Here is a 27029-nt window from a genome sequence, read left to right on the forward strand (position 1 = left end):
CGTAGGGGAAAAAAAAAGGAGACAGCTCTCGTATTTTCGACCAGGCTCTGTTGAACGTCACCACGGACGTTACTCGGCAACGCCGCGGCAGACGCAGCCCCCTCGGCAGCGGCGAGGAGGAGAGCTGGGGCGCCAAGGCCCTCCCGCGGCCCCAGCCTCGCAGCCTGCCCCGCCCGCGGCAGCGGGGAAGCCCGCCCTTCTCAGCAGCGTCGGTCGGGCTGTGCCCCGCCGCGCCACCCGCACGCCTTGACTCAGCAAACGCCCCAGCCACAGCCCTCACCTCCCGGGGGAAGGCGGGCTGGGGGCGGTGACGGCGTGGGCTTGGCCAGGCAAAGGGGGACAGGCAGCGCGAGGTTCGGCCGCCGCCAAGGGGCGGGGTCTCCGGGAGGGGGCGGGGCTCGGCGGGGTCCTTCGGACGTACAGGAAATGCACGCGGCAGCGCGATGAGATCAGACGTCGCAGGCGGGGGTGGGGTGACGGCAGCGACGGCGGCGCGGGGCAGCGGAGGCAGTGGGCCGAGGCCGGCGCTGGGGCCATGGCGCACCGTTACCTGCTGCTGGCGCGGGGGAGCTGCCGGCGCCGGGGGCTCCCCGGGGTCCTGCTGCAACAGCTGCTCTGCGGGAGGGGCCTGCTGGGGGCAAGGCCTTACCTGGCGCAGGTGAGGGGCAGGGCACGGGCCCAGCCGGCCGCTCCTCCGCCCCTTGGCCGTAAGCGCGGGGGAAGGCGGGGGAGGGAGGGTCTCGGTTGCCGCGGTGACACGCGGGGCGGCCCCGCCGCTACCCGGGACCCCGTGGCGTGGGGAGGTTTTCCCCGGGGCCTTCGGCGCAGGCGGGCCCCTGCCTGCTCGGTACCTGCCCTTCCGGGCGGCGGGGAGCGGGGGCCGGTGGATGGGCGTGAGTGCGGCGGCTCCTGGCCCGGAAGGGGCAGCCGGGCTCGGTGCGGGAGCACCCACGGGCACTGCGGGTTTCTTCGGCTGCGGGAGCGGCGAGAGGAGAACCATTCCTGTCGGAGGAGGGTGAGGCGGCACCTGAGAGCTGCTGGTGCCGCCGCACCGCGCCGGTACTGCCGGGTTCCCAGCGGGTTTGCAAGTGCTGCGTTCCACCTACCTCGAAAGTACCTCCGTGGCTTTTTCAGAGCGATGATTCGCGTTAGGTGGGTTTGTAGCTGTCAGCGCATAGCGTCTGAGAGCGGTTTCTTTGGGGGTTTGGGGTGTCAGTGTAAAAGAGGAGGCAAATGGTGGGTTGTTTGTGTTTTGGGATTGCATGGCGCAATAGTGGTATGGATTTGAACTTACTATTAACTGATAAATCGTGATGGCTGGGTGTTCATGGGTTAGACTGTCAGTTATTATGTGTATTACCCTTGTAATCAGCCCTAACATATGGGAGGAATGACAGGCCTGTGCTGCTGCTTGGGAAAAGGGAGATGCTTAATTCCTGTATCTTTCAAGGGCAGGTTGCTTCATTTTTCTGTAGCGTATAGTGGAGAACACTTGCACCTTTGTGGGTATGAAGGTTATCACTAATAGTGAAAATTGTGAGATGAATACACATGAGAATGTTGGTAACTTAGTCCTAAGTATAAATACATGTTTTGTTTTTAATGTTGAATTTGTGTTTTTGTTTGGTCAGAGCTGAAAATCATTACAACAATAAATAAAATGCTGTCAGCAGTACTGATAATCTGTCAGAAAGCTAATTGTCATTTCTGTCAATAAAATTTAACAAGTTCTTGTTAGGAATGGAACATAGGAACTATGAAGAAAACTTTGTACTCATCCTAGCATCTGGGTGTATGTATAGGTAGCAAAACGAGGAACTTTGCTTTCATAAAAGCTATAACTTTTTTGATCTTTCTTTAAAAAACAGTGAGTAACTTGCATTAACTTAGACTTCTTTACCAGCCTTCTGTCGCCACCCCCTCCCCCCCCGCACCGCTCTTATGTGATATTTTGGTGACTATTAGAGAATTAAGACTTCTGGCTTTATTTTATTTTGTTGGTTTGGAACTTGTTTATGGATATAGCTGTAAACTTGTAACTTTCTAGAGTTAATGGAGTCTTGGTCTTTTGCTTACATAAGTAAGTGGATTTTCTGTTCTTGCTTTGTGTAGCCTCAGTTTTTTAAAAATGGATTATGGTTACACAGCTTTTGTAAAGTTAGTGGTTCTTCTTATTTAAAATTACCTATTTTATTTAATATTGGAATCATGGAGAAAGCACTTGTTAGGTGTTACAGATCTCAGGTTTATGTTATACTCTGGAGTTATAACGCTTTCTGGGTTATTTTAGCTGTAAAACTGACCTTTGTGTACTTTGCTTATCTTGAATTTATATTAAAAAGAAGTCTTTATTTTTAGGAAAGTGTCACAAGGTTTGCCTGAAAAAAATATTAGATTTTTTTTGCTTTATATGCTGTGACAGTTCTTTCATCTCTGGCTGAGAGAAGCTGGGCAGAGTTTCCTGGTACGTAGCCCAAAGCAGCATCCAGTCAAAATGTGCTTTGTTTGCTTTCCCTCCGCTCAGGCAGTGGGTGTGCTTGTATCAGCTAAGCTTGCTGTGGCATTCCCATTGCCAGCAGCCAACCCAGGGACAGGTCATGTATCAGGATCAATCTGATCAGTTTTCATGCTGATGATTTACCGAGTCAAAAAAAACCCAAACCCAAGCAGTTGTTACCAACGTAGAGTGGTTCTAACAACCTTGGCGTTTGTGGAATGCTATGGTGAAAGGAAACTACGTTTCAGTTGATCGACTCACCTAGATCTGTTGGTAGCATAAAAGTATGCCTCCCAGACTCACTCAGGTGACTTACTGAATGTGCCAGGAAGTCAGTTGCTCCGCTTTCCTACAAAACAATTTTAAAACGCTCAGCTCTCTGCATATTAACTTGACAGATGACTATGCGTTTATTCATGGAATTTAGGATCTGTAGAGACAATCCAGCAACAAACTAGTTCCATTATTCAGGCCTGCCCCAAAGCTCTATCTGCTTACCCTTCTCTCTCCTTCACTCCCTCCTTCTCCTTCCCCGCCCTCCTCCTCCCCACCCTGATTAAACTGTAACTTAATTCTGTAATAAACCCATGCTGGTCTAGCTGAGCCAGGCAATTGGATTTGGCTTACTCAAACATTTCTTTTAAACGTGAGCAGTTGCTTTACTTTGGTTGGAGTAAAGGCTTCTGAATATTCCTGTGTTTTTACAAACAAAAAATAATCTGAGCTTGTGGAATAAATAACACCAAAACTTTTTGGTATTGTAGGAGACCAGTGACATAGAAGAGAAGACAATACTACTGGACATGTCTTTGAGTTTCAGCTGTTGCTACAACATTCACTACCTGTTGGCATTTGAAGTACAGATGGTTTGGTCTGTGGCAAACTCTTTCTATTTCATTGCCCACACAGATGCATCCCACTTGTCCTAAAGCTGCTTCTAGGAGCACAGATGCAATTGCTCCTGTTGGAGGTCATAGTGTATTGGACCTAGTAGCTATTCTCTAGATTAGCTGTTCTCCAGACTATCTGTGCTGCACATGCTTTTCGTGATCAGTAAAATACCCTCTTGGATTTTCAGTATCAGACTTTATTCAAAGCCATGCAGTGGCACAAAACAATGGCTGGATCGAGCAGCCTAAGAATTCTTAGTTCGGTCTACAGCAAAAGCAAGCAACAAGGACGTTTTGGTATTCCTCTTCGTTCCAGCAGGTGGAACTAGATGGCTGCTTGGAATAGTCGAATGTATTTTATCATTTAATAAGGGGTGGAGGGGGAAGGTCCCAGACAAAAGGCTTCAGGAGACTTAGAATTAAATTAACGACATGTCAGCATTCCTAGGGTAGTCTTAGGATGTAATCTAGTATCCTGCAAGTTTGTTTAATATGCAAAAATAGGTTTTGTCTGCAACCATTGTAACTTGACTATAACAAAATTGCTGTGGAGATGCTAACATTGAGCTTTCCTTCACAGATGTAGTCCTAGAGGTGTTAGTCCTAGATGGATGTTTGCTGTCTTACGTGGATACCTTGAGTCATGTTTCCAGGGCCTGTTGTTTTCTGTTTGGGTTTTCTTATTATTTCTCTGACTCTTAAGGTAAATAGCTTCTAATCAAAAAAGAACAGGAGGAGACTGAGCACCTCTATGGGGTAGAAGGGAATGGAGGCAGAAACAAAGTCAGTCTATAGGGAAATCTTGGTATGAATAATGTTGGGTTTTCTCTTAGAAGGGGATAAGTTGGGTTTTTAGCTAAAATATGTCCCTCTCGAAGAAAGGGGGTTTGATTTCTCTGCAGTAAAAGTGCATTTACTCAGTTTTTAAGTATTCAGTTACAATAGCAAAAGTTTTCTTAAGAATTAGTCGTTTAAAGTATTTGTGTTTCCTTCATTGCGCATAAATGGCAAACAGTTGGTCTTAGAACAAGGTGTGATAGACTTGGGTTTGTTGTGTTTTTATAACTGGATCTTTACCTACGTAGAGGTTTAGAGGTCTGCTTTTTGAACTGGCCTTCCTCCTCTTTGTTGGCTTTTTAGCTAGACGTAAGCATTGTCTGCCGTATCCCTTTCTTTTGGATTCAAGCAGATCTTTCGTATTCAGAAGTTACAGGTTCTTAATTATTTGGAAACGTGCAGTTCTTAAACAGAACATAATTCAGTACTGTGTGGATTGTGCTTGTGCTATCACAGTTAGTGTTGCACTTAAGCGTCATTCAGCTGGTACTATGAAATATTTCCCATAGGATCAGTGTGTAGGTATTTAATGTTCGTAGCTTGTAGTGTTTCCTGCTTGATTTTGCTCTTTTAATAAATAATGTTATATTGTAAGATGAAACTATGCTCTTAACAAATAAAATAAAAATTTCCTTGCTGTAGAAATTGCCTATTTGATTGACTTTTCCTTTTCTGTTATTGTCTTATGCTCTGGTCGACAGCAGTTGTTACGAAGTAGGTTGTAAAGTTCCTGTTGTAAAGTAATCTGACTTGTTGCAGTTCAGGACTACTAGAGACCCTGAAGATTTTTGTGGCACCTTCTTGTTACTTTATATTTATTTTTCATCTTTCAGCTCCGTGAAAAAGTTCCCACTGGAGTTACTACTGACAGAAGTACTGTCTGGGCAAGTGTAATTGCTGCTTGCAGAAGACTTTTCTCTCAACCTCCCAAAGGTGATTATAACTTTGTTCAGTGAAGTGAAGTAGACTGCATTCCTTGCTGAGGACTGCACTTGTGTGCCATTTAGGTTTATTGTCTGTGGGGAAGTTCTTGTACTAACCAGCCATTACTCTTAAGATGGAACATTGATTTATGGGATTTTTAGGAGCTATTAAAGAATGACTGCGGCTTGCTCAACTTCACGCTATGCAATGCAATATTCTGTGGAACTAAGCTTGTCTATCTCTGGTTTAAAGCATAGCTTACTTCAGGTTATTAAATACATTTGATGTTTTCTTGTCAACAGAAGTAGATTTATTTGTGGGAACCTGGTGGAGCTCTTCAACAAAAAGACAAGAACAAAACCATTTTTGCAGTCTATATGTTACTAGCTTCTTTGCTGTTGTATGCATTCTGCTTGTGACTACTGAAGTGTAATGACAGAATTGTAAACTAAAAAACCAGTTATGAGCTCTTTTACTCTTTCTTAATAGGATTTGAAAAATATTTTCCCAATGGGAAGAAAGCTAATGGAACTAAAGGTACAGCTGGAGAAACAAAAGGTACAAAAAGCTGCTTGATTTCGGTTCTTTGTGGAATGTGTATTCATTAGATTAGATTTTAGCATAAAATTGTGGGTTTGCAGTTTTTTGTTTATTTTTTTCAGGGAGGATGTTTCTGTACCAAATTAGTTTAAAAGTACGAATTGATATATTTCTATTAAACATCATTTGGCTTTTATATCATGTATATCTTCTGGAATAACATTTATTTTTTCTTATGCTTCTGTTGGAAGGCTGTCCTTTAAATTCTTGTTTTACTGTTTCCTGTTAGTTGATATAGTTATGCATTCAGAGATTCTCTGTCTATAGTTCTCAGCTTTTCCTAGAGCAAGCTAAAATACCCATTTTGTTTTATGGAATAACCAGAATTGTCATTCTGGGTGAGGATCCAGGACCAGCTCTTCAGCCAGGACCAGCCATGTAGCTTGAAAGAGGGAGTTAGTAGTGGCAGAGCTAGAAGGAGCCCTGTCTTTACAAGGAGAGGTGTGAATCTGGAAATTATTAGCAATAACAGCCACTCCATTGTATCGGAAATCTACGTAATGCATCCTCCAAGGAGAAGGAGAGGCAGCAACCCTGTGAGTCTCTTAGGAGAGCAGTAATAGGAGCAGCAGTTTTCCTTCCACTGGGCCTTGAATGGTAAAATGTAGTGTCATGCCTAGATGCCAAAACTACCAAGCTCTTGAAAGAGCTAGGGATGGAAGGAGCGTGTGTTAGTGTTGTGCTCCATCTTGCCCTCTTGAGTATGTTGGCATATGACATTATGCTACGCCGTGCAGGCACCTTGTGAGTTGGATGGGTAGAAGAATAGTTAAGATGAACTCCTCGGCTGCAGTTGGCTGTTACTGTGCCATGCTTGTCTCTAGAGTATTAAAAAGGATGCCAACCTGTGATATCGATAAACCCTGAGCTTTAAGAGGACCATAGTATGACTAGAGGGGTGAATTATGGGAGGAGGAGATGTTACTTCGAGCTTGTGGTGTGTATTTTAAAAAAAAAAAAAAAACAAAACACACAACAACCCAACCCTGCACACCTTCCCCCCCCCCCCCCCCCCCAAAAAAAACAAAACAAAACAAAACCACAAAAACCCCCACCAATCCGCCCCCACCCCCAACAAAATGCTTAGAATAATCTTGCATATGTCTTGGATTAGTGCAGTAGAAATAAGTTTCATGCAGTCTCTATAACAGGCTTCTTTTTTTCTATTTGGGACATTTTTCAGTCTTGGTGCCCAAGTGTCATCACAGTTAACAGACCTCTCTTCTGATCATAACTATATGAGATAGATGTGTCTCTGCCAGTTAATGGACTATATATCTGTTTTTCTATGGAAAATGCAGTTTTTCACATTCTCTAATTATTGTAGCTTTGCAAACTAGTTCATTTTTCAGAACAACTCTTTAATTTTAAAACTAATAAAAACTAATGTGAGGTTGGTGTAAGATGTAAAGGTTTGTTGTTTTTTTTTGTTATGTTTTATTTTTGTTAGAAGCAAAGCAAGCTAGTGCCCGACAGCCTAGTGGGACTAGTAGTGGAGGAGGTGGCAGTGGTGGAAAAAAAGGTGGCAAGAAAGAAGAAACTAACTGGTGGACCAGATTACAGAAGGTCTTGACTTTAAAATATTTTTCTTTATGGTACTAACTGTCATGTCCCCATGAAATAACCTTGTGTGTTTTTTGCTTTTTAGGGCCGTATTCTGATTGCCTAAATTCTCCTTAAGCCTCCTGTGCCTAGTATTTCATAGTAACTGGCTCTAGGTGGCTCCCCACTCAGTGCCTTTCATAAATAAGTTTTGTATATACTTTCAGAGGCATCTAACTGGTTCAGGAACGCTAATGGAGTTTGTTTTAAGCTATATGAATATGGTTGCTAGTAGTTGGTATTCTTATAATGGAGCGTCAGGCCTTTAAAGGCTTTGTTTTGTTTCAGAATTTCAATTTGTAAAACTTGCTGACCACACAGTGCTAGTTAAATGTAGTTTACTGTTGGCCATTCTGACCTTAATGGAATACTTATGTAAGTTTCTTTTTGAAATTTATATTTATTGTCATTAGCTGTAGCACAAAGATTATAGCAACAGGCAGTACAAGAACAGAAGGAATATTCTTTTGATTTTACTTAGTGGGCATAATTTTTTTCCTCATTCTTGGGTTTTTTCATTTATTTTTGTAGGTCTTGCATGTAGTCCTGGAGGGCAGGGAAAATTGTTTAGACTGGAGTGAGAAAGGTCATATAACAGATGGCAAAACATTGGGTTTTGTGGTTTTTTGTTTGGTTTTTTTTTTGTTTTGTTTTTTGTTTTTGTTTTTTAAGTAGTTCATAGATCAAAACATAGTTCAATTACTATTTGTAAAAGACTTAAGATTTTCTACTAATGTTGTAATTCCTCAGTTATATCTGAAGTTACTGAAGCGTGTTCATATAACACAATACAGCTTTGTTTGACATTCTCTGTGGTAACCTTGAGGGCAGGAAATAGAAGCCAGAAATAGATATCAGAACCTGTTTGTAATGTTCTTACTGTATTGCAGACTCTAAAACCCGTTTTTCTCAATTTCCTAGGGTGACATTCCATGGGATGTCAGGGAGTTTCGGATGTACGTCGTGGGAAGTTCTTTTTTCTGGACGATGGTTGTATATTACTTCTTCTTCAGGGTCCCTGGCAGAGAAATCACCTGGAAAGATTTTGTCAATAGCTACCTTTCTAAAGGAATGGTGAGTAGTGAGGGGAATCAGAATGGAAAATCAGTGTGCTGAAGATGCTTACTTCTGCTTCCCTGCTTATGCTTGTATTAGTGTATCTGTGGAGTGAGAACTGGCTCAAGAGTAACTTTTGAGGGAGAAGGGGATCAGCTTTCATCTTCATCAGTTCCTTGATTTGATGTTCTGGATGGCTGTATGAGGATTTTTCAGTTCAACAGAGGAGAGGGAATGAGCAGCTCAGGACAGAACTTCTTTGTTGGATAGCTCATGTTGATGATAGTTTGAAGAGGCAGTGTAACAACAGTCTCTCAGCATATGGTCTTATAGTACAGGTAAGTTGACCTAATGGCTTAAGCAGACACACGAGCTGCCCTCAGAAGAAACTTACTCTTAACCTTAAACACTTCCATGAGCCCACCCCCTTGGAAAAAAAAAAAAAAGTGTCCTGCTTGTTTCATGCCTTAAATCAGTTCCTCAGGAAATCTGAGGAGCAGCAGTGCTAACAGACAGTTGTGTTTGGGGAGTCAAAGAATCCCTTCCAAGGACAGTAAATTGGCATGACTGTTTTGTAAAATAGCCTCCTGTATTTGTTTTCTTCTCTTATTTCTTCTTTCCTTCTTAACTGGAGCCACTACTGGAGCAATCAATTTTATCATCTGTGTCCTATCTCTTTGTAGAACTTGGTAGCTTTCCACACTTGGAGTAATAGGCTGGTGATGCCTTGAAGTTCAGGAGATTGAGTGTCTTACACAGGCCTTTTCCACTTCAGGAGCCACTGTTACCTCCCTGTTTGTAGCTTCACCTGCAGATTAGGAAAACCCTGGCTTGCTTCCTCCTCTACGTTTCAGACCTGGGATTTTGTGTTAACAGCATGCTTCCTACTCCTCCATTATTTTGGTAAACTGCTAAACGGGTTTTCCTGCCATCCTTTGTCTTACTGATCTGTGCAGAGCTGCTCTGTACGCTTCTCCCCTTCTGCCTAGACTGTGTCTTACAGTCCTGTTCTTAATTGACAATTATGTGTGCATCTTGTGGAAAAAAAAAAACCTTACTGATTATATTTGTTGTGAAGCAGTAAGACACTAGCTCAGTAAAAAGATTAATTTAGCTGTTACAGTGAGCGGAGCCTGAACCCTTGTTGCAGAAAAGCATTGTGAAAGTGGATTGTTGCACAAAACCAAGTCTCTTGGGCGTTTGTAAGATGTAGTCTGGATATTCAGATAAGCTAAATACGTAGCCATCAAATGCTGCTGGTTGCCATAGTGGTGGCCAGTTAACAGGGAGAAGACATCAGCACTACTGGCACTATATGCTTTTCAAAATAAAGATCTTCAGGTAGTTTTGCATGAAGTCAGACTAGATCTAGAGTGGCTTCTTAGCTCATGTTTTACTTCAATTCTACCAGAAATGGCCACATGAAGTGAATTCAGGGAAACCTTACTAGTCTGTGTACAGCTCAGGCTGAACTTCTAGAACCATTGCTAGTTTAAAATTCTTTTAAGATGCTGAAAACAGTTATTTTATGGGATGAGGAAGAAAAAATGGAAAGAAACTTTAATTGCCTTCTGAAGAGACCCTGTCAAATTCAACAAACTAACCATTTGAGAATTCTTCTATGAAAAAATGCTTAATAGTATATGTCTGTGAACCTGCAGCTCAGTTCGTGATTTTAGTTTATATGGTATCTGTTACTTCAACTAAATTCTTCTTTATCTAATTGATGTTATTGTGTTTAATATGGTAGCACAGGAAGTCTTCTATATTAGGGAAAACAATTGTAAGAGCAAAGTAAGTTTTGTCTTTTTTTAAGTTTCTGTTCAGTTTGGCTTGTTTTGTTTTGGAAGCTGCTACTAGAGTTTGGAGTCATGTATTCTATTGATTTTGGTGTTTGACCATTGAAATAGTTAAGTATTGTTTAACTGTTTCACTGTACCTGTGATTTGAACTGAGGTGTGCATTGGGTTTTTCCCCTTGAAAAAGGGTGTGAGGTTGTCCTTTCAATCTAAACTCTAGTGTGCCAATATTCCTTGCTTACATGATTCCTCATGCTGTTCCTAATGGCAAACTGCAGATTGTGGAACCATCCTGATCTACAACATGAATTTTATTCTCCTTACTGGAAAACAGAACAGGTTCATATTCATTACATGTAGCTGTTAGCTGTGATGGAAGTGCAGTGACTGTACACTCTAAGACATGACAAGTTTTGTTCTTTCCTCCTGCAGGTGGACAGACTTGAAGTGGTGAACAAGCGCTTTGTTAGAGTGATCTTTGTTTCAGGAAAGTCTCCTCATGAATGGGTAAACACTTTTAATACATATACATGAGACATTAGAAACAGCAAGGCAATCTTTTTTAGGTAAAGTTTGATGCAGAAAACTTGGTCTGGAGCATTAATAATCTCTTAATCTACAACATGTTTTCTGTCTTACTGTTACATTATCCTACATTGTGTGTGTTTCACTTTACCTATTGTTTTGCCACAGTTATCTTAAAACTAAGGCAAGTAGTTCCTTTCTAGCATCATGCTCTTAATACAAATACACAAACACGAAAAGTGAGAAATTGCTGAAGGCTCTGTATTTTTAACTGCTGTTTTCCATCTGCTCAAGAAAATACTAGACTTAACTGTACATACTTTTGGATCTTGTCTGTTCCAGACTGCTTTTAGCCATTTATTTGAAAAACAAAGAGAAATGTTTAACTTTGTCTCAATTTGATACTATAGTCTTTAAAACTGAGAGCTCTCATTCTTGAGAAAAGTACTTATTTCGGGGAGTTACTTTCCTAGTAGCACAGTGAGGAACAGACTAATACAGGCAAAAGTTCTCAAAAGAATAAAACTCAGTGGCAGGTACCTATTTAAAAAAAAAAAAATCTCATATACAATGTGGAAAATTTAGAAGATGCATCAGAGAAGTTTGTCAGGTTACCTCTTCCTAGGTGGTAGAGTTGTTTTTTTTTTTTTTAACTGACTTTCTGAAACAAGGTCTGCAAGTGCTTTCAGGGTCAAGTAAAATCTGCAGCAATTATTTCATCAGTGAGCTTCAGCGTGGCTTATTTATACACCTACTCTTTAGCCCACATACCACCAGTTGCCTTAGTTTCTCAATCAGTTAATACTTAGGACTGCTCTCTTTTTTTCTTTTTCAATATTAGGGTAAGTAAGGGCAAGTCAGGCAGGTCATGGTGCAAAAGGGGAGATTTTAGTGAAAAACTGAATCTCGACACTGAAACTAACATCTGGATTTTTTTTTGCTGGTGTATGATATAAGTTCATGCTGTCTTTTGTGAAGACAGCTAACTTTAAAGCTAATACAGACTCCAGAAGTAGAGAATTGCCTTTCCTAATCGGAAAGGCTGAGACCTTCAGGTGAAACAGTAAGTTGTATGACTGCTGTGTTTGCTGGTTCAGTGCTCGGTATTATTCTGACTGCATAGCTCCCTTCTAAAGATCCATTTACCTACTCTCCTTCTGTTTGTTCCTGGAGAAAATGCCAGGATTTCAGTCTGTTTAAAGTGCCCCAAAACTATTGGGTGTATGATTTCTGTAGAAGCAATAACAGATACAATGTGTTCAAGCTGGTACACCTTAGGTTTATTAGGTGCATCTTACATCAGTTACACACTTTACAAGGCAACTTAAACTTGGTCCGAATCTGTTCTGAGAATTGCTTGTGTATGTGTTAGAAGAAGTTGGCTTGTAATGAAGCTGAAATAAGATAGGGCACTTTGTGGTGATCTCTGCTTTTTTTTATAGCAGTACGTCTGGTTTAATATTGGTAGTGTGGACACTTTTGAACGGAATCTTGAAACTGTGCAGCAAGATCTGGGAATAGAAGTGGAGAACAGATTGCCTGTAGTCTACTCAACAGAGAGTGATGGGTAAGAAGTTGCTTTAAAAAAATTCTCTTGATAAAACATGGTTGTGTTTACAGTAGAGGAGTACACTTGTAAGACATGTACCTTGTGTTCACTAGGTGGCAGCATTGCCAGAATAACAATCATCTTGGGTTTATTTTTGAATGTTATCTGTAAGAGGAGCTGTTCAGTACTTTTGTCTGTGTAGAAATCCATATCCTCTTACCCTAAATATAGCTTCGTATTACATAAATGTTTCTGTTTACAATTAGTCCTTCCTTCATTTAAGCCCTTTCTCCAAGTGACTTGTACTAAAGCAGGAGTCAGCCAGGCACAGCAGTAGAGCTCCAGAGATGGCACTCATGCAGGTTTTTTAATGGACAAAATATGGCATAGAACTACAGTATATTGACTGAAATATAGCAGGCACCACTTTCTGCCTGTAAATTCAGCAGAAGTCAAATTCTGTGGCCTTGCAAAAAGGCAAGAAATTGGTGATTAAGTAAATCACACTATCCTGCCAGTTAGCAGGAGCTGGAAGATGCATCATGCTTTTAATCTCTAAATTGGTTGAGAAAAACAGTACTGATAGCGGATTTATGGCATTGTTGCTTCCCCAGTAGGGAATAGTGGCTCCAATACTAGATTTGTATTCTTTATATTAGTCTTATGTATCCAAGTTTTATTGACCTGGACTTTAAAATAGAGTCTAGAAGTGCTCCTCTGATGTGGATTTCTGAATGGCTTAGAAGACAGATGTAATCTTTTATCCCAAGAACTGATTTCTTTTTGATCCAAGTCAGCAGTTTAAAAATGGTTCCTGCTGGTGTCTGTGAAGCAAGTTTTGCACCATCAGGAATGGTGTGTGTTTCAGTTTTTGGGGACGAAGGGGAAAGTTTGGTTTATTTCTGCAATGTTTTTTTTACCAAACTGCTGCTACCTGGTTGTCTTGGTGGCAACAGGAAAATGGTAGCCTTAACTCTGGACCATCCTGTGACTTTAGAGGTTTTCTGTTCCCTGTTCTTCTATAAACTTTCTGTCTGATTTCCATGTTTCTGTCTAATGAGGCATGCTCTTAAGGATGGGTCCATAAAGAAACCTATTGAGCCCTTATTTAAACAAATCTGGAAAAAAATCAGTGGACAGGGCAATGCTGTGCTTGTGTGAGGAAGCTGCATGTCAGTCTGAGGCATCTCACAGCAGATTGGGAAAAGTATGTCAGTTCCCATGTCTTCTTCAGCCTCGCACAAATCTCTTACTTGCTGAATCCCTCTTTCTTACGTTGCCTGCAACTTCTTGCTCTGCCCCAGAAATGCCACAGGAAACAGGAGAGAGCAGCAGTTATATGATCAGAGTACTGCTATTCCCTGCCAGATCAGAATCTGCTGAATACTATAGGACAGGGAAAAATCCTTCTTTTCCTCTTTTATCACAAAAGCACGGGATATCAGTAGAGCCTGGAAATCCTGTGCTCAAAAATGCTAGTGCTGTTTTTCAGCATTTTGTTTTTGCTGAGTGTTGACAGAACCTCTTGTGAGCTGTTCCTTGAAGGTCTTACCACAGAAAAATCTTTGCAGTGCTCAGATACTATGATAATGAGGTCTATGTTAGTATTAGGATTTTTGGCTTGTCCAGAGCTGTACAAGAAAGCTGGAGGAGAGACAGTGAAGGATAATGGGCAATGAGTAATTGGGGAGGGGGGCGAACCAACAAAAAAAACCCAACCCTATAGCCTTGGGGAAGGGAACTAGAGACACTGGGGGAAGAAGAAAATGTAAAAATTGAGAAAGACCTGAGGGAAGAAGAGCAAGTAGGTCTTTTGGAGAGAAATTTCTGCTTGAAGTTGTAGCATACACTGATTATATGCTACCTAATGCAACCTATTTTGAGAATATAACCGTTTGTGCAACTAGTCCTATGAATTTACCTTTGAAAGGCACAGAAAATGAGCTACTTCTGTTTACTAGGTAATGCAGTTTTCCTCTTTAAAACTTGTCAATGTCACTTGATGATGTGCTTGGTTTAAAAACAAACAAATCAAAAAAAACCCCAATTTCTTCTCAAATTTATTTTGGTTATTTCCCAGTGTGAACAACCTGCAAAAATGTAGATGTTACAAGTTAGCAGAGTATTAGTCCTGAATATGTTCGCTTATGATGGAACCAACATTTTGTACATGTTATATGCAGTAACGGATTTTTGTAATACATGTCGTTTTCTACTTCGGTTTTTCTCCACAGATCATTTCTCCTGAGTTTGCTGCCTACAATCCTGATTATTGGTTCTTTACTGTACACATTAAGAAGAGGCCCTGCAGGCTTAGGTCGAGCAGGGCGTGGAATGGGTGGACTTTTCAGTGTGGGTGAAACCACAGCCAAAGTCCTTAAGGATGAAATAGATGTTAAATTCAAAGATGTAGCTGGCTGTGAGGAGGCCAAATTAGAGATAATGGAGTTTGTTAACTTTCTGAAAAATCCCAAACAATATGAGGATCTGGGAGCAAAAATTCCAAAGGTAAGGGAATGATGACTTAGCAGATAAAGTCTTTATTCTTTTCATAGTCCTCAGTATTCTAAACTGTACTAGGAACGTTTACATACGCAATGCTTTCCAGCTTCTTTCTTCTCACAGTCAGAAAAAAAAAATAAATAGGCATTAAGTGCCAACAGTATAACTGTGGTGCCAGAAGATTTGCTTTGTGGAACACTTAATCTGTTCACATGGGTCAGAAATGATACGTAGCACACGTATACCATCATTCTTGTATATAATTGCTATAGAATTGCCTTTTGGCTATGCTGTCGTGGGAGCCCACCTGATGACATACCTTTTTTAATGTGTCAGTCAAAGAAAACACTGTTCCTGTAAATTTAAGACAGCATGGCAATGTTGTATCTATTTTTTTTTTTCCTTTTGCTGGTTTAAATGAGAGTTTAATCTTCAGTTTGTTTCCTTGCACAATTTTGAATGTGGTGGAAGTAGAGCCAGTGGACTCAACATCATAACATGTAGATCTTTTAAGTAAGATATTTCATAGGCTTATATTATGTTTTCTTCATGAGGAAAATATACCTGTTTCTCTTGCAGGGGGCAATTCTGACAGGTCCTCCAGGTACTGGGAAAACACTTCTAGCTAAAGCCACAGCTGGAGAAGCTAATGTACCATTTATCACAGTCAACGGCTCAGAGTTCTTAGAGATGTTTGTTGGTGTGGGTCCAGCTCGAGTAAGTCTTTGGCCTTGCTCTTCTATTTCAGTATTGGTTGTTGAAAGGACATTGTCAAGTTTGGAGGCAAACAGTTTGATTATAGCTGAAGTTTTCATCTGTGCAGATTACTTACAAGTGATGCCAGATGCTTGTCTAAACACAAGAATCATAGATGTACCTTTCATAAAAGGAACTAATGCAGTTCAGTATCTGGTTGCAGGCCATTGCGACCTTAAGGGTTTACTTCTTTGCAGGAACTTAAGAAAACAAAACAGAACTCTCCAAGCTCTGCTCTGAAGTAAATTTACTAGCTGGGTCAGAAATATGTAGCTCATTTGACTACTGCTACGGAAATATCTCCTCCTGCTCTAAATCGTTCCTATTTCTTTGAAGAACTTTATTCTCTTTGTAGTGTCTAACTCTTAGATATGAGTAGTTGTCTAGGACACACAAATGAGCTTCTGGTTGAAATAGGAGTCTGCGGGTCACGGAGCTAATGACTGATTTCTGGAGACCAGGTGATTTAAATAACCAAATATATGTCTAACATTTTTTAATGCTTTTTTGCCTTAACTCTCTTAGTATGGTTTTAATGAGTTATTTTAAGTGGAGGGAGTTAGCTCTGTTCTGGTACACCCATTTTACTTTAACTATTTTTTTTATTACAGCTACATTTCAAACACTCAGTTTTAAATCTATCTTCTCCTGTCTAGGAAGGAAGGACACTTAAATCTACTGAAAAATATTCTACAAACAAGTTACTGATAATATTTTACAAATGAGACGGGTAACACCAGAAAATAAGGTTCCTCCTACTGTCCAAAATTATACTCTACTCCATTTCCAACAGCTCATACCTTCACTGAACTCCAGCCTTCTTGTCTTAAGCCTTAAAAAGTATACTTCAAGCTGACACTCTTTTGGAAAACTTAAGATTTGTTTGCCACAATTCCTGCGAACAGACTTAAGGAAGCGTGCTGTGGTTTTGACTCATGTTTAGAAACTAATTCTGCTAGTATGAAATGGAGAAGCTTTAGGGTCTTGATTTGAATTTGAAATTTGACAGGGAATGGCTTTTACCAGTTATATATGCAGTTTTCTGTCCTCTGAAAATTCACAGGAAAACTCATTTTGAGTAAGTTCTTTAAAGCACTGATAAACTGCAGTTTTCACATGTGTTAGACATTAGCAGACAAACTTTCCAAGATTTGGTCCTTGGTTTGTCACCGCTGTGTATGCATATGCCTCTTGCAAGCCTAGGTCTCTTTTGATGGTCTTTTGCTGGACTTCTTCCAGTAATACAAGTGGGAAAAGAGCAGTGAAGCCAGGTAGTTTTGTATCTTCTGAAAAGAGAAAAAGGAAGGGGGGTGCGGGACACATGCAGGTAGGCACAGAGCCTGGAACTGAGAACAACAGGAGCTGTTAAGGAAGTTAAATGCTAAAGCTAGTTGGGAGTGGAGGCTTCAATCAGGATGCAGAGAGAGACTGGAAATGTGTAAGGAAATTGGCAAAAGGAGCTACTATGGAGGGGAGAGCATACAGACAGAGAATGGGGAAAGAGATGCAGAAATGGCTAATGGGGTAAAAAATATGGATGGTGACTGAAAAAAGTGACTGTTAGAAAGCCAGAGGGTATGGAGATAGGGATCATGTATGTAAGATGAGTGGGACTTTAAAAAGGGAGCATGCAGTGTAGAAGGGACTTCACTGAGAAACAGTAAGAAAAGAAACTGACCCATATCCTCTGGGAAAGTACTAGATACACTGAAATAGTAATGGTACAGCTAATGACAGTGTAGTTTCCGAGTCAGTACATACCTGAAAAGCCCCAAGGCATAGTGACTTAACCTTTCCCTACTGGTCTATGCAGATAATTATCAGCTTTTACTGCCAAGTGAAATCTGTTGACATAACAGTTGCTGCTTTGACTATGAATCAAGGTTTCAACACAGCTGATAATTTCTGATGCCTGTAGAAAACAACACGAGAGAGAGTGTTTTGGTTTAATTTCCTATGAATTTAGTAAGACAGTTGTTAATGATGCTAAATTGATTATTTGTAAATTAGGATATGCTAGAATTAAAACTGCTTACACAGCCTTGGTTTCTTTGGTGGTTTGTTTTTTTTTGTTTTGGGGTGCTTCTTTTAGAGTATATGCATTATGGTAATTTTTAGTTCCGTTCCTTCTGAAAAATAGTTGTATATTTCTGGATCTCTGTCTCTTTCCAACCAAAAGATAGTTCACTTTGAGCATCTGACACTTTTTCCTTATCACGTTCATTCATGCTTTATTCCTTGTACTTTTTTCAAATTCTGTTTACAAATCAGAGTGACTTTCTGTAGTAGAGTGTACTGTCCAAAATTCACATCCCTTCACATCTGCTGTACGTTGTTTGTCATCAGAGAAGCCTTCTCTAGTTGCATCTTTAACGTACAAAGTAGTAAAGCTCTGAGCTGCGTGTAATTCCCACTCAGGTCAAAATTCTTCCGTAATTTTTTCATTTCCTGTTTGTTCCAGTTTGGTTGCTCAGTTGTAGGTCTGTTAACTGGCTGAACTGGTTTTAATGAGGTCCTTCAGATATATTTGCAAGCAGAGTAACATTGTAACATAGCATCTTAAAGCCAATGGCATTGTGCTGTAACTACTACAGTAGAATTTGATAGGTAGTATCTTTACTTACCTGAAAGTCCAAAACAAATTTTCTGCTGTTTGCTTAGATCTTAGCCATTTTTCCAGACTTCTAGAAGTTAATTTAGCTTCCAAATAAATATTTAGGGGTGAATTCAGTTTTTCTAGCACATGGAGAGACAGGATGGCTAAGAGTCAATATTTATAGCATATTGTTAGAGTATAATAAGTGCTTGTAAGCAAGCCTTAAGTTCACTGTAGGAGCTACATGACCCTGTTCTAACTGCAGAAAAACTTAAAAGATTTTACTTCCTTGGTAGGAAGAATGACTTCCACGAGCATGCTTGTTCACATTCCAGTTCTGCTTGTAATACTGTGCATGAAAGAAGAGCTTAAAAGAGAAATCTTGTTTTAAATCTCTTAAGTTTGGAGGCTTTTGGAGCTGAAGTTGAAGATATATTTCAGTTATTCAGGAGAAGTGGTTATTTCTGAAGGCTTTTTAAGTTGTTTAATGTTCTTAACTTAGGGGTTGAGAAACATTTGTCAACCAGTGGGCCTCCATATTTGTGATTCATGCTACGCAGCAGCTACAGTGTAACTTCTCATTGCCTTGAGAGCTGGCTGGAGGCTTTGGAACGCTTATTAACAACCATACTCAATTATAGTGACAGTGTTACTGACCCACCTCTTCCCTTCCTAACCGCCCCCAACTCTGAACAATTATAAACCAATCTGATATATGCTCTGTTCTCCTGTTAAGGTTAGAGACTTATTTGCTCTTGCCCGTAAAAATGCCCCGTGCATTCTCTTCATTGATGAAATAGATGCAGTAGGAAGGAAGAGAGGAAGGGGCAACTTTGGAGGACAAAGTGAACAAGAGAACACACTCAATCAGCTCCTAGTAGAAATGGATGGTAAGTATTTAACGTCTCATATTACATTATAATAACAAGGATAATGCAAAGAACTGATATGCTTGTTCAGACCTATTAACCAAGATTTGGGTTCTAGCTTAAATATAAATTGTGTTTCCTTGCTTCCTAAAATGAAGAATGGTGACTCGTTTTGCTGCAGCCTGATGTTTTGCTAAATTTCATTCAGAAAAAAGAACCATCACTCTGCAGCCGATGACTCTTTGTCATAGCTGAATAGGCCAAAAAAAGTTCTTTGCGTGACACCCGTCTGTCTGTAAATAGTACAGCTAGGCATGCTGGTTCTGCAATTTCCTGAGCAGTTAATCTATTATTGCATTTTGAAGATAAAGCAGGATTTGATACAGTACTTCACAAAGCAGAGCCCAAGGCCATTTTTTTGCTTGTTATGAAAAGCTGGACAATGCTTTAATAAATAGAAGTATTTTCAGGTTTAAGATCATTTGTTTAAACTGTCAGTTCTTATGTGGCCCTGTAAAGCAGACAGTCTTTTTTTCTATTTTATTTTTTTATGGAAATTGTATTTACACAGAATTTCTCTTTATTACATTTCTTCAACAGGATTTAATACAACCACAAATGTAGTAATTTTGGCAGGTACTAACAGGCCAGATATTTTAGACCCTGCTCTAATGAGACCAGGACGCTTTGACAGGCAGATTTACATTGGTAAGTTTTATCTGCATAGCTGTATACTTCTGTGTTTGTACCACTGAAATCACTGCAGCTATTTACATATGTAACTTTCTTGCATACACTCAATTAGAATCTATATATATGTGAAAAGTAAAAGCATACTTCTTTCATCTTAAAGGACCCCCAGATATAAAAGGAAGAGCATCTATTTTCAAAGTTCACCTTAGACCTCTGAAATTAGACACTGTCTTAAATAAAGATAACCTAGCAAGAAAACTCGCATCACTAACACCTGGATTTTCTGGTAAGTGACTCCTAATGCCACTATTCTTCTCCACTTACTATATAAGTTGCAGATATTTTATTTCCCTACTACTTCTGGTTTCCTTGCACCTGTCCTCTGGATGGCACTCTACTTTATTGTATTACTGGTAGAGCATGAAATTATCTTTGCCTGTTTGAGCAAGTAGGAGATTTCTGAGGGTCTTAAGTTTTGTCTGCCTCAATCAGGGTGACATACCACATGGCAGTTTCTTCTGTCTTCAGCCAAAGCAATCCAGAGATTTCTCATTGCTGTCACTCGTGTGTGTATTCTTCTTTTAATACGTTTGTTGGATTCTTTGAACACTACTAGGAAAGACCCAGGCTTTGTGGAGTTTGTGTGCTTATTCTGTAGGGGGATTTCTGTTCCTGGATATGAAAACTTCTCCCTGTAAAATGTACTATAACCTTGTGTTGAGTTAGGAATGGATGTGAGAACTTTCATTATTGGCTTGTCATTTAATCCATTTTAAATCTGTGTTGACGGGTAGTTGAATTCTTCACTGTTTTCGTGATCTATATAAAACTGGTTTTCTGAGGTGTGATTGTCAACGTTTCTGGCAACTACAGTGATAATGTTTAAACTAAATTATCTCAATAGCAGCATTACTGCAAATAATGTTAACAGGAAGTGGATGGCTTGAAGCCAGTGATGTGGAAGGGTATCCTCCAGAGATACATCAAGGTGTGAGCTATACTGGATCCATACGTAGGAAATTTATTCTGCTAAATATATACTAGTTTAAGTATAGTCTGTTGCAGACAGAAAACTTAGGGAAGGTAGGATATATCAAGTACTTCACTGGTAATAAGCTCTATTTGATAGCTGTCTACCTAAGAGAAAAATCCTAAAGCCTATAACCATAGTACATGTATTTAAATCTATCTTAAAGAATTGTGCTGTGTGTAATGAATTATTTCAAAGAGCATTACCTTTGATTTTCCAGATCTATGAGAATCTGTAGAAAACTAATTCTATATAAGGTTATTTTTATGCTAGACTGAGAGAAAATTGTTGAAAATTATCAGTAATTCTTGCTTTCTTTTAGGTGCTGATATTGCTAATGTTTGTAATGAAGCTGCTTTAATTGCTGCAAGGCATCTCTCAGATGCTATAAACCAAAAGCATTTTGAGCAAGCAATTGAAAGAGTTATTGGAGGTAAGTGAATCACATCAATTGTTTCTCAAAAATTGTAATATGACAGGCAACTTCCTTTTTTTATATATAGAAAGCCACACTTTGAATCTTTCTCCTGTTTTTCAAGGTTGTATTTTTTTCTCTCCTAAACACACATGAGATTTAGAAGAGAAGTATCCTGTCTATATTGCTGACTTCTGTAATGGAGAAAGGGGTATGGAGAGAAATTTGATCAGGATGCTTTTCTAATTTCTTCGAAATGACGTGAGGAATAGCAATACTTTTAACTGCTGTTAGCCTGAAATAGTCTAGAAAAGTATTTGATTTTTAAAGTGTAAATGTTTTATTTAAATGTTTGAATATTCTTAAGAACTTATACTTTGAAACTAGAAAATGTAATCAAGGACAAGGTTACAGTTCTAAAACTTGCAAGTTTTAGGGTTTTTTAAAACTTTTTCTATAGATTGTATACATGGCATATAAGTATTGCTCACCATCTTTCTAAATGAGGTAAGGGATTTCAGCGCAGAAACATGTGTCTGAAACTATTAATCAAATTTATTTTATAAAGGTTTGGAAAAGAAAACTCAAGTTCTGCAACCAGAGGAGAAAAAGACAGTAGCATACCATGAGGCAGGGCATGCAGTTGCAGGATGGTTTTTGGAACATGCTGACCCACTCTTAAAGGTAAAGGAAATTAATTTGAACTAGTAATTTAACAGTAGCATGGACAGCATCTTTTTCTTTTATCTTCTCCCCGCCCCCCCGTCCCTGCCAATGTTGAGAGGGTATTAAAATATGTAATCTTGCAAAAGATAAAGTGTGTAAATTTTAGAGTACTTTTTTTTTTTTTCCCACTTCTTGTAGCTTTCTTAACTGTTTTCTGACTTAGCTGCTACAGGGTTTGTAGTACAAATGTCCTTGGAAAGTGAAAAGGACCTGATCTTCCCATGAGTCTGCCTGCCTTGATAGCTGCTTTTTCTCTGTGGCTTTTAGTACAGAACAATGGTTTAAGTTAACCTTACCAAGTTATGCAGGTAGATGCCTCTTCAGGAATATAACTACAAAAATTATCATCTAGAGTCTGATTTTAGTTTAATTTGCTTTTTTGGATGCACAGCTTGACAAGTTGAAGATAAAGGAAAAAGCACCCCAATCTCCCAGGCTTGCTTTAACATTCATAGTTTTGCTTGGCTGTGTTCTTAATCTCTTCTGACTTTCTAGCTTAAAATTAATCTTGTACAATTTGCTGCTGGAAGGAAGGGCATTAGTAAACATGGAAAATCCTCTGACTATTCAGAATCCTAGAGATGGAGAAATGCTATGTCTGTTACAGAATACTTAAAGCCCAATACATAGCTCTAAAAGAATTGTGGATTTTCATTAGAAGATTTAAAAAATACCATGCAGTCTTTGGAAAAGATATGACAGTGGTCTTACCTTTCTTTTCCAGTTAGTCTAGTAGTTGTTATCCCAGTTTAGAGCTAACCAGGGCTTTTAAGGATAAATCACAATGAAGGCAAAACTGTAAATGGAAATAATGTCTGAATTAAATGTCAAGGGTGAGTATGGTGTAGGTTTTGGTATTAAAAATTAAGTCAAACCAAATAATGCTTTATGTTTTTTAACACTATTTAGTTCTAGCATTCTGTTAATTTTCATTGTAGGTGTCTATTATCCCACGTGGTAAAGGACTGGGTTATGCTCAGTATTTACCGAAAGAACAATATCTTTATACCAAAGAGCAGCTACTTGACAGAATGTGCATGACTCTGGGCGGACGTGTATCTGAGCAAATCTTCTTTGGAAGAATTACAACTGGTGCCCAAGATGACTTGAAGAAGGTGACCCAGAGTGCATATGCTCAGGTATGTGCTTAAGTGAGACTTTTTTTTTTCTTAGTTTTCTTTATCTGTTACCTAATACTAATATTTTGAAATGATGCAATTTGATCAGGTATATCCCTCAAAAGCCTAGTTTCAAAAAATGTTATATGAATAAACATTATGCTGCTGTTGTAGAGATGCTGATGACTCAGGTATTTTCTTATAGTCTTACAACAGGAGCCCATGCATTAGGCTTTGATTACTATCCTACGTCTGCCCATGGGAACATATGTTGCCACAGTTGGATTCAAATACATGTGGAAATTTTATACTTTTAAAATGGAATTTAGTGCACAGATTTGATCATCTGACTCTACTTTTACAATTGCCCCATTTGAAGATGCAATTTGAATTCACACCTGTAAATAAATCCAGAAAACCTTGTATTTAAGCACTATTTGCTGTCAATTAAGGCTGCTGAAATTAAGACATTAGTTTGTTTGTATCATATTAACTAGAGTAGATGAGTAATTTGAAATCTTATCAATGTAATGACTCACCTAAGGGTAGCTATGTACTACACGCAGATGAGTTATTCCATTTCCTGCATCAACACAAAAGATAATCATTTTATAAGACTCTCACCAGGTGAGCAGGAGACACATTTTAGAGTGCCCTTCTCTTCCCATGCACAACACTTACCCCCCACCCCCAAACCACACCTACTTCCTGCTCTCTGGTGTGCTTTGTGTTGCCCCAGTTCTGGAAGTAAATGTGGAATGAAATCCTGCTAATGTTAATTTTATGGGATCTTCAGTGACCCTTGTTCACATTTAAATTAAAAGATGTTTAAGTATAGACTTTTGTTCATGATAACCAGACGTACTGTCTCCAGAGAGAACTGGGGGCTTAAATAAAAGTATTGAGCTTTTCTTAAGGAAGCAGGTTAAGATGCTTGGCTCTAATGCTGAGATCTCTTTGAATTCTGAATATTCTTTGTCATACCTATATTGATCTTGCAAGACCAAGCAGAGAAGTGCCACTTTAGTAACCACCAAATTAATAGTAGTCACGGACTGAATATATAAATAGCAGTTTGAATTTATTTCTGCCTCTGCTAGAGTAAAATGCAACTTAAAACACCCATATTTGGCAACCAGAGTTGTCAATATTCAGTAATGAGTCAAGCAAGATAAGAATAATTTTCACCTTTGTTAGGGGAGCATCTTGGGATGAAGTATAGCATGTGATTTTTGCATATGATAAGACAAAATCTTCAAGACCCTCTACTTTAATACTTATCTATATGGATGAGTGGAATCTGCTAGACTTCGGAAGCATTTTGAATTGGGAAAATGCTTATATTTCTGGTAAAGGAAAAGAGTTTTACTGCTTAATGAAGGCTGAAGTGTTTTTCTGTAATATCTTAGCATTTAAACAGCAAAGCATTGCGTACATCACGAGTAACCACCTTTAAATGGGGGCATTTCTGTCCTTCAATTTAATCATTAAAAAGAAATAAGTGAAAGTCAACTAAGGTACTTTAGCTTAGGTAGACTTGAGTTTTCAGGGGAGGATTGGTTTTAGAGGAAAAGATTGGGTCATAGCAAAATAACTTCCTCCTGTCAGTTTTGTTTACTGTATTTTGCATCAACATACCCTAAAATCTTACTATTTCTCCTTTGTTTGATTTTTTTCTTTTTTTTTTTTCTTCAGATTGTTCAGTTTGGTATGAACGAAAAAGTAGGGCAGATTTCCTTTGATCTCCCTCGTCAAGGAGACATGGTATTAGAGAAACCTTACAGTGAGGCAACTGCCAGATTGATAGATGAAGAAGTACGGTCACTAATTAACATTGCTTATGACAGGACATTAAGTCTTCTGACTGAGAAGAAAGCAGAAGTGGAGAAGGTGAGCATTACAGTATTCTTAGCTGCCAAGTTCCAGCTGGTAAGCCAGAACCTAAATTGAACTGAATATATTAAAAATAGTGACTATGTAAGTATGTGAGGAAGTTTGCTCAAAAACTATTTGATGTAATCTTGAGAGTATGTCACAAGACTTAAATAAGTGAACAGGAATCTCTGTTTGTGTTGGAACACCTCTGAAGTTCTCATGAATGTGATTTAACATCCCTTTCCCCTTACATGGTCAATATTCATTTGGAAAGTTGGAGGGAAGAGTCTGTCTACTAAAGTAGGCTTTAGTAGATGTACCAGATAAGCATGAAACTTTAAAAACCCAAACACGAAACACCAGGATTCCAATCCATTAGGCTAAAATAAGCTCTCTAAGAAGGGAAGTATGTGTCACTTCCTTTCTCTGAATTCCTTTTGAACATTAAATAAAAAGAATCTTCCTTCTCTGTGCCCTGGCTGCTTGTGATCTGCCTCACTGCAGCTGAGGCTACTACCCTTGTGCATATTCTCTTCCTCCATGCCAGAAAGCCTGATACAGCAAAAGGATAATTTTCCAGGATAGGCACCTGATAGCCTTACTGATGAGAAGACAAGTTTGTATGGATTCAGTAAATGCTGGTGTAGTAGGTCACCACCCCAAAAAAGATCACTGAATATGGTTTGTGCTGAACAATGCACTCGCTGACCCAAGGTTACAAACTACGCTTGTACAGTGTTGTACATGTTGTAATTTTATGGTGCTCTTTAGTTTGTAACATAACAGCAACACTGTTGAACCATCTGGTTTAATAGGAAGGGAACACTTGTTTTCATCTATAATGAAATGCTTAATGTCTTGCATCAGGAGCCTTTTGGCAGCGAAAGACTACTGTTCTGAAGCAACAATAACAGCAACAGTGGCCCTTAGGGAGGGCACTTCACCAAATCTTAAAAGTAGGATAAAAAAAAATGGTATTTTTCTCCCTTGTGAGCACTTAGATAGCAAAAATCTTGTATGAAGTGAACTCTGAGCAACCTGTTTTTTCTATCAAAATTAATCCATGCTGAATTTGGTCCCAGACTGCCTTAACAAACTTCCAAGGAAGAGAGCCAACTTAAATATTTTGTGTGTAACATAACTTATTGCTCTTCCAGGTTGCCCTACGACTACTGGAGAAGGAAGTGCTTGATAAAAGTGACATGCTAGACTTGCTTGGCCCAAGACCATTTGCAGAAAAGTCTACTTACGAAGAATTTGTTGAAGGTACAGGAAGTTTGGATGAGGATACTTCACTACCAGAAGGCCTTAAAGACTGGAACAAAGAGCGTGAGAAAGAGAAAGAGGAGACAACAGATGAGCAGGCTGCTAGGCAGATCAGAGGAGGGATACCATTTTAACTGTGAAGTGTGTGGTGATGTTGACTTGCACTCTGGAAGAGAAACAAACGCACCTAGTTTGTACTTCAAAACAAAAGAAATATTTATTCAACCAAACTGTATTAGGGATGGGTGGAAAAGTGATCTCTTGTGATGAGATAAAGGATATTCTGCTCCCAATTTACATATGTGGTATCATCAGTTCACTGGTAAAAAATGATCATCTTTCATTTGTCAACTGAAGAAACATACATTGGATTTGAGCTGCAGTGGAATGCCAGAACCGAGCCTCAAACTTTGGAAACAGTTCAGATTCATGCACAAACTTCGTGGCACCGGTCTCTTTTTTTTTTTTTTTTAAATGTGTGTAAGCTTAAAAAAAGTTAGAGCTTTTTAATTATTCATTTAAAGTATACCTGTATGTGACCTGTTTCCAAGAAGAGATTCGTACAAAATGCATTGTTGAATGCTTAGCCAAAATTCTGGTCTTACAAAGTACTAGCTTTGCAAAACTATCAGCTCTTTCACCTAACCCTTTTCCCCTCCACCTTTCATTTTGATTTTAAGAAGAGTTTGTTTACAGAGAACTGCCATGTAAGTTGACAGTGAAACTGAACATCCACTTAAATATCTCAAAAAGTACTCATGGTTCAGTGTCTTTAAGTCTGAAACTCAGTTTGGCTCCTGCAGTTTTTAGTCAGTTTTTTACAGAGTTCTGTAAGATATTGAACATATGAATGTGTTGTGTAAATACACTTTGAGTCAATAAAATCAGTACTTTTCTGAACAAA

General features: G+C 39.3%; 1 protein-coding gene across 2 annotated transcripts; it reads left to right on the forward strand.

The window, feature by feature from the left end:
- The first annotated feature begins 467 nt into the window (after positions 1 to 467).
- On the forward strand, positions 468 to 27029 carry AFG3L2 (AFG3 like matrix AAA peptidase subunit 2). 2 transcript variants are annotated; one of them, XM_068397094.1, is made up of 17 exons: positions 468 to 658; positions 5058 to 5157; positions 5638 to 5706; positions 7199 to 7314; positions 8272 to 8424; positions 10638 to 10712; positions 12173 to 12297; positions 14514 to 14787; positions 15361 to 15498; positions 18870 to 19023; positions 19603 to 19710; positions 19856 to 19981; positions 21048 to 21158; positions 21709 to 21824; positions 22805 to 23005; positions 24680 to 24874; positions 26017 to 27029. In XM_068397094.1, the coding sequence occupies exons 1-17, from the start codon at positions 536 to 538 to the stop codon at positions 26257 to 26259; spliced, it is 2427 nt and encodes an 808-aa protein (XP_068253195.1). In that variant the 5' UTR covers positions 468 to 535; the 3' UTR covers positions 26260 to 27029. The 2 variants fall into 2 exon arrangements, with proteins under 2 accessions (XP_068253195.1, XP_068253196.1); XM_068397095.1 differs by having other exon boundaries at positions 12176 to 12297.

Source organism: Nyctibius grandis, chromosome 3 (genome assembly GCF_013368605.1).
Source record: "Nyctibius grandis isolate bNycGra1 chromosome 3, bNycGra1.pri, whole genome shotgun sequence".
NCBI lineage: Eukaryota > Metazoa > Chordata > Aves > Nyctibiiformes > Nyctibiidae > Nyctibius > Nyctibius grandis.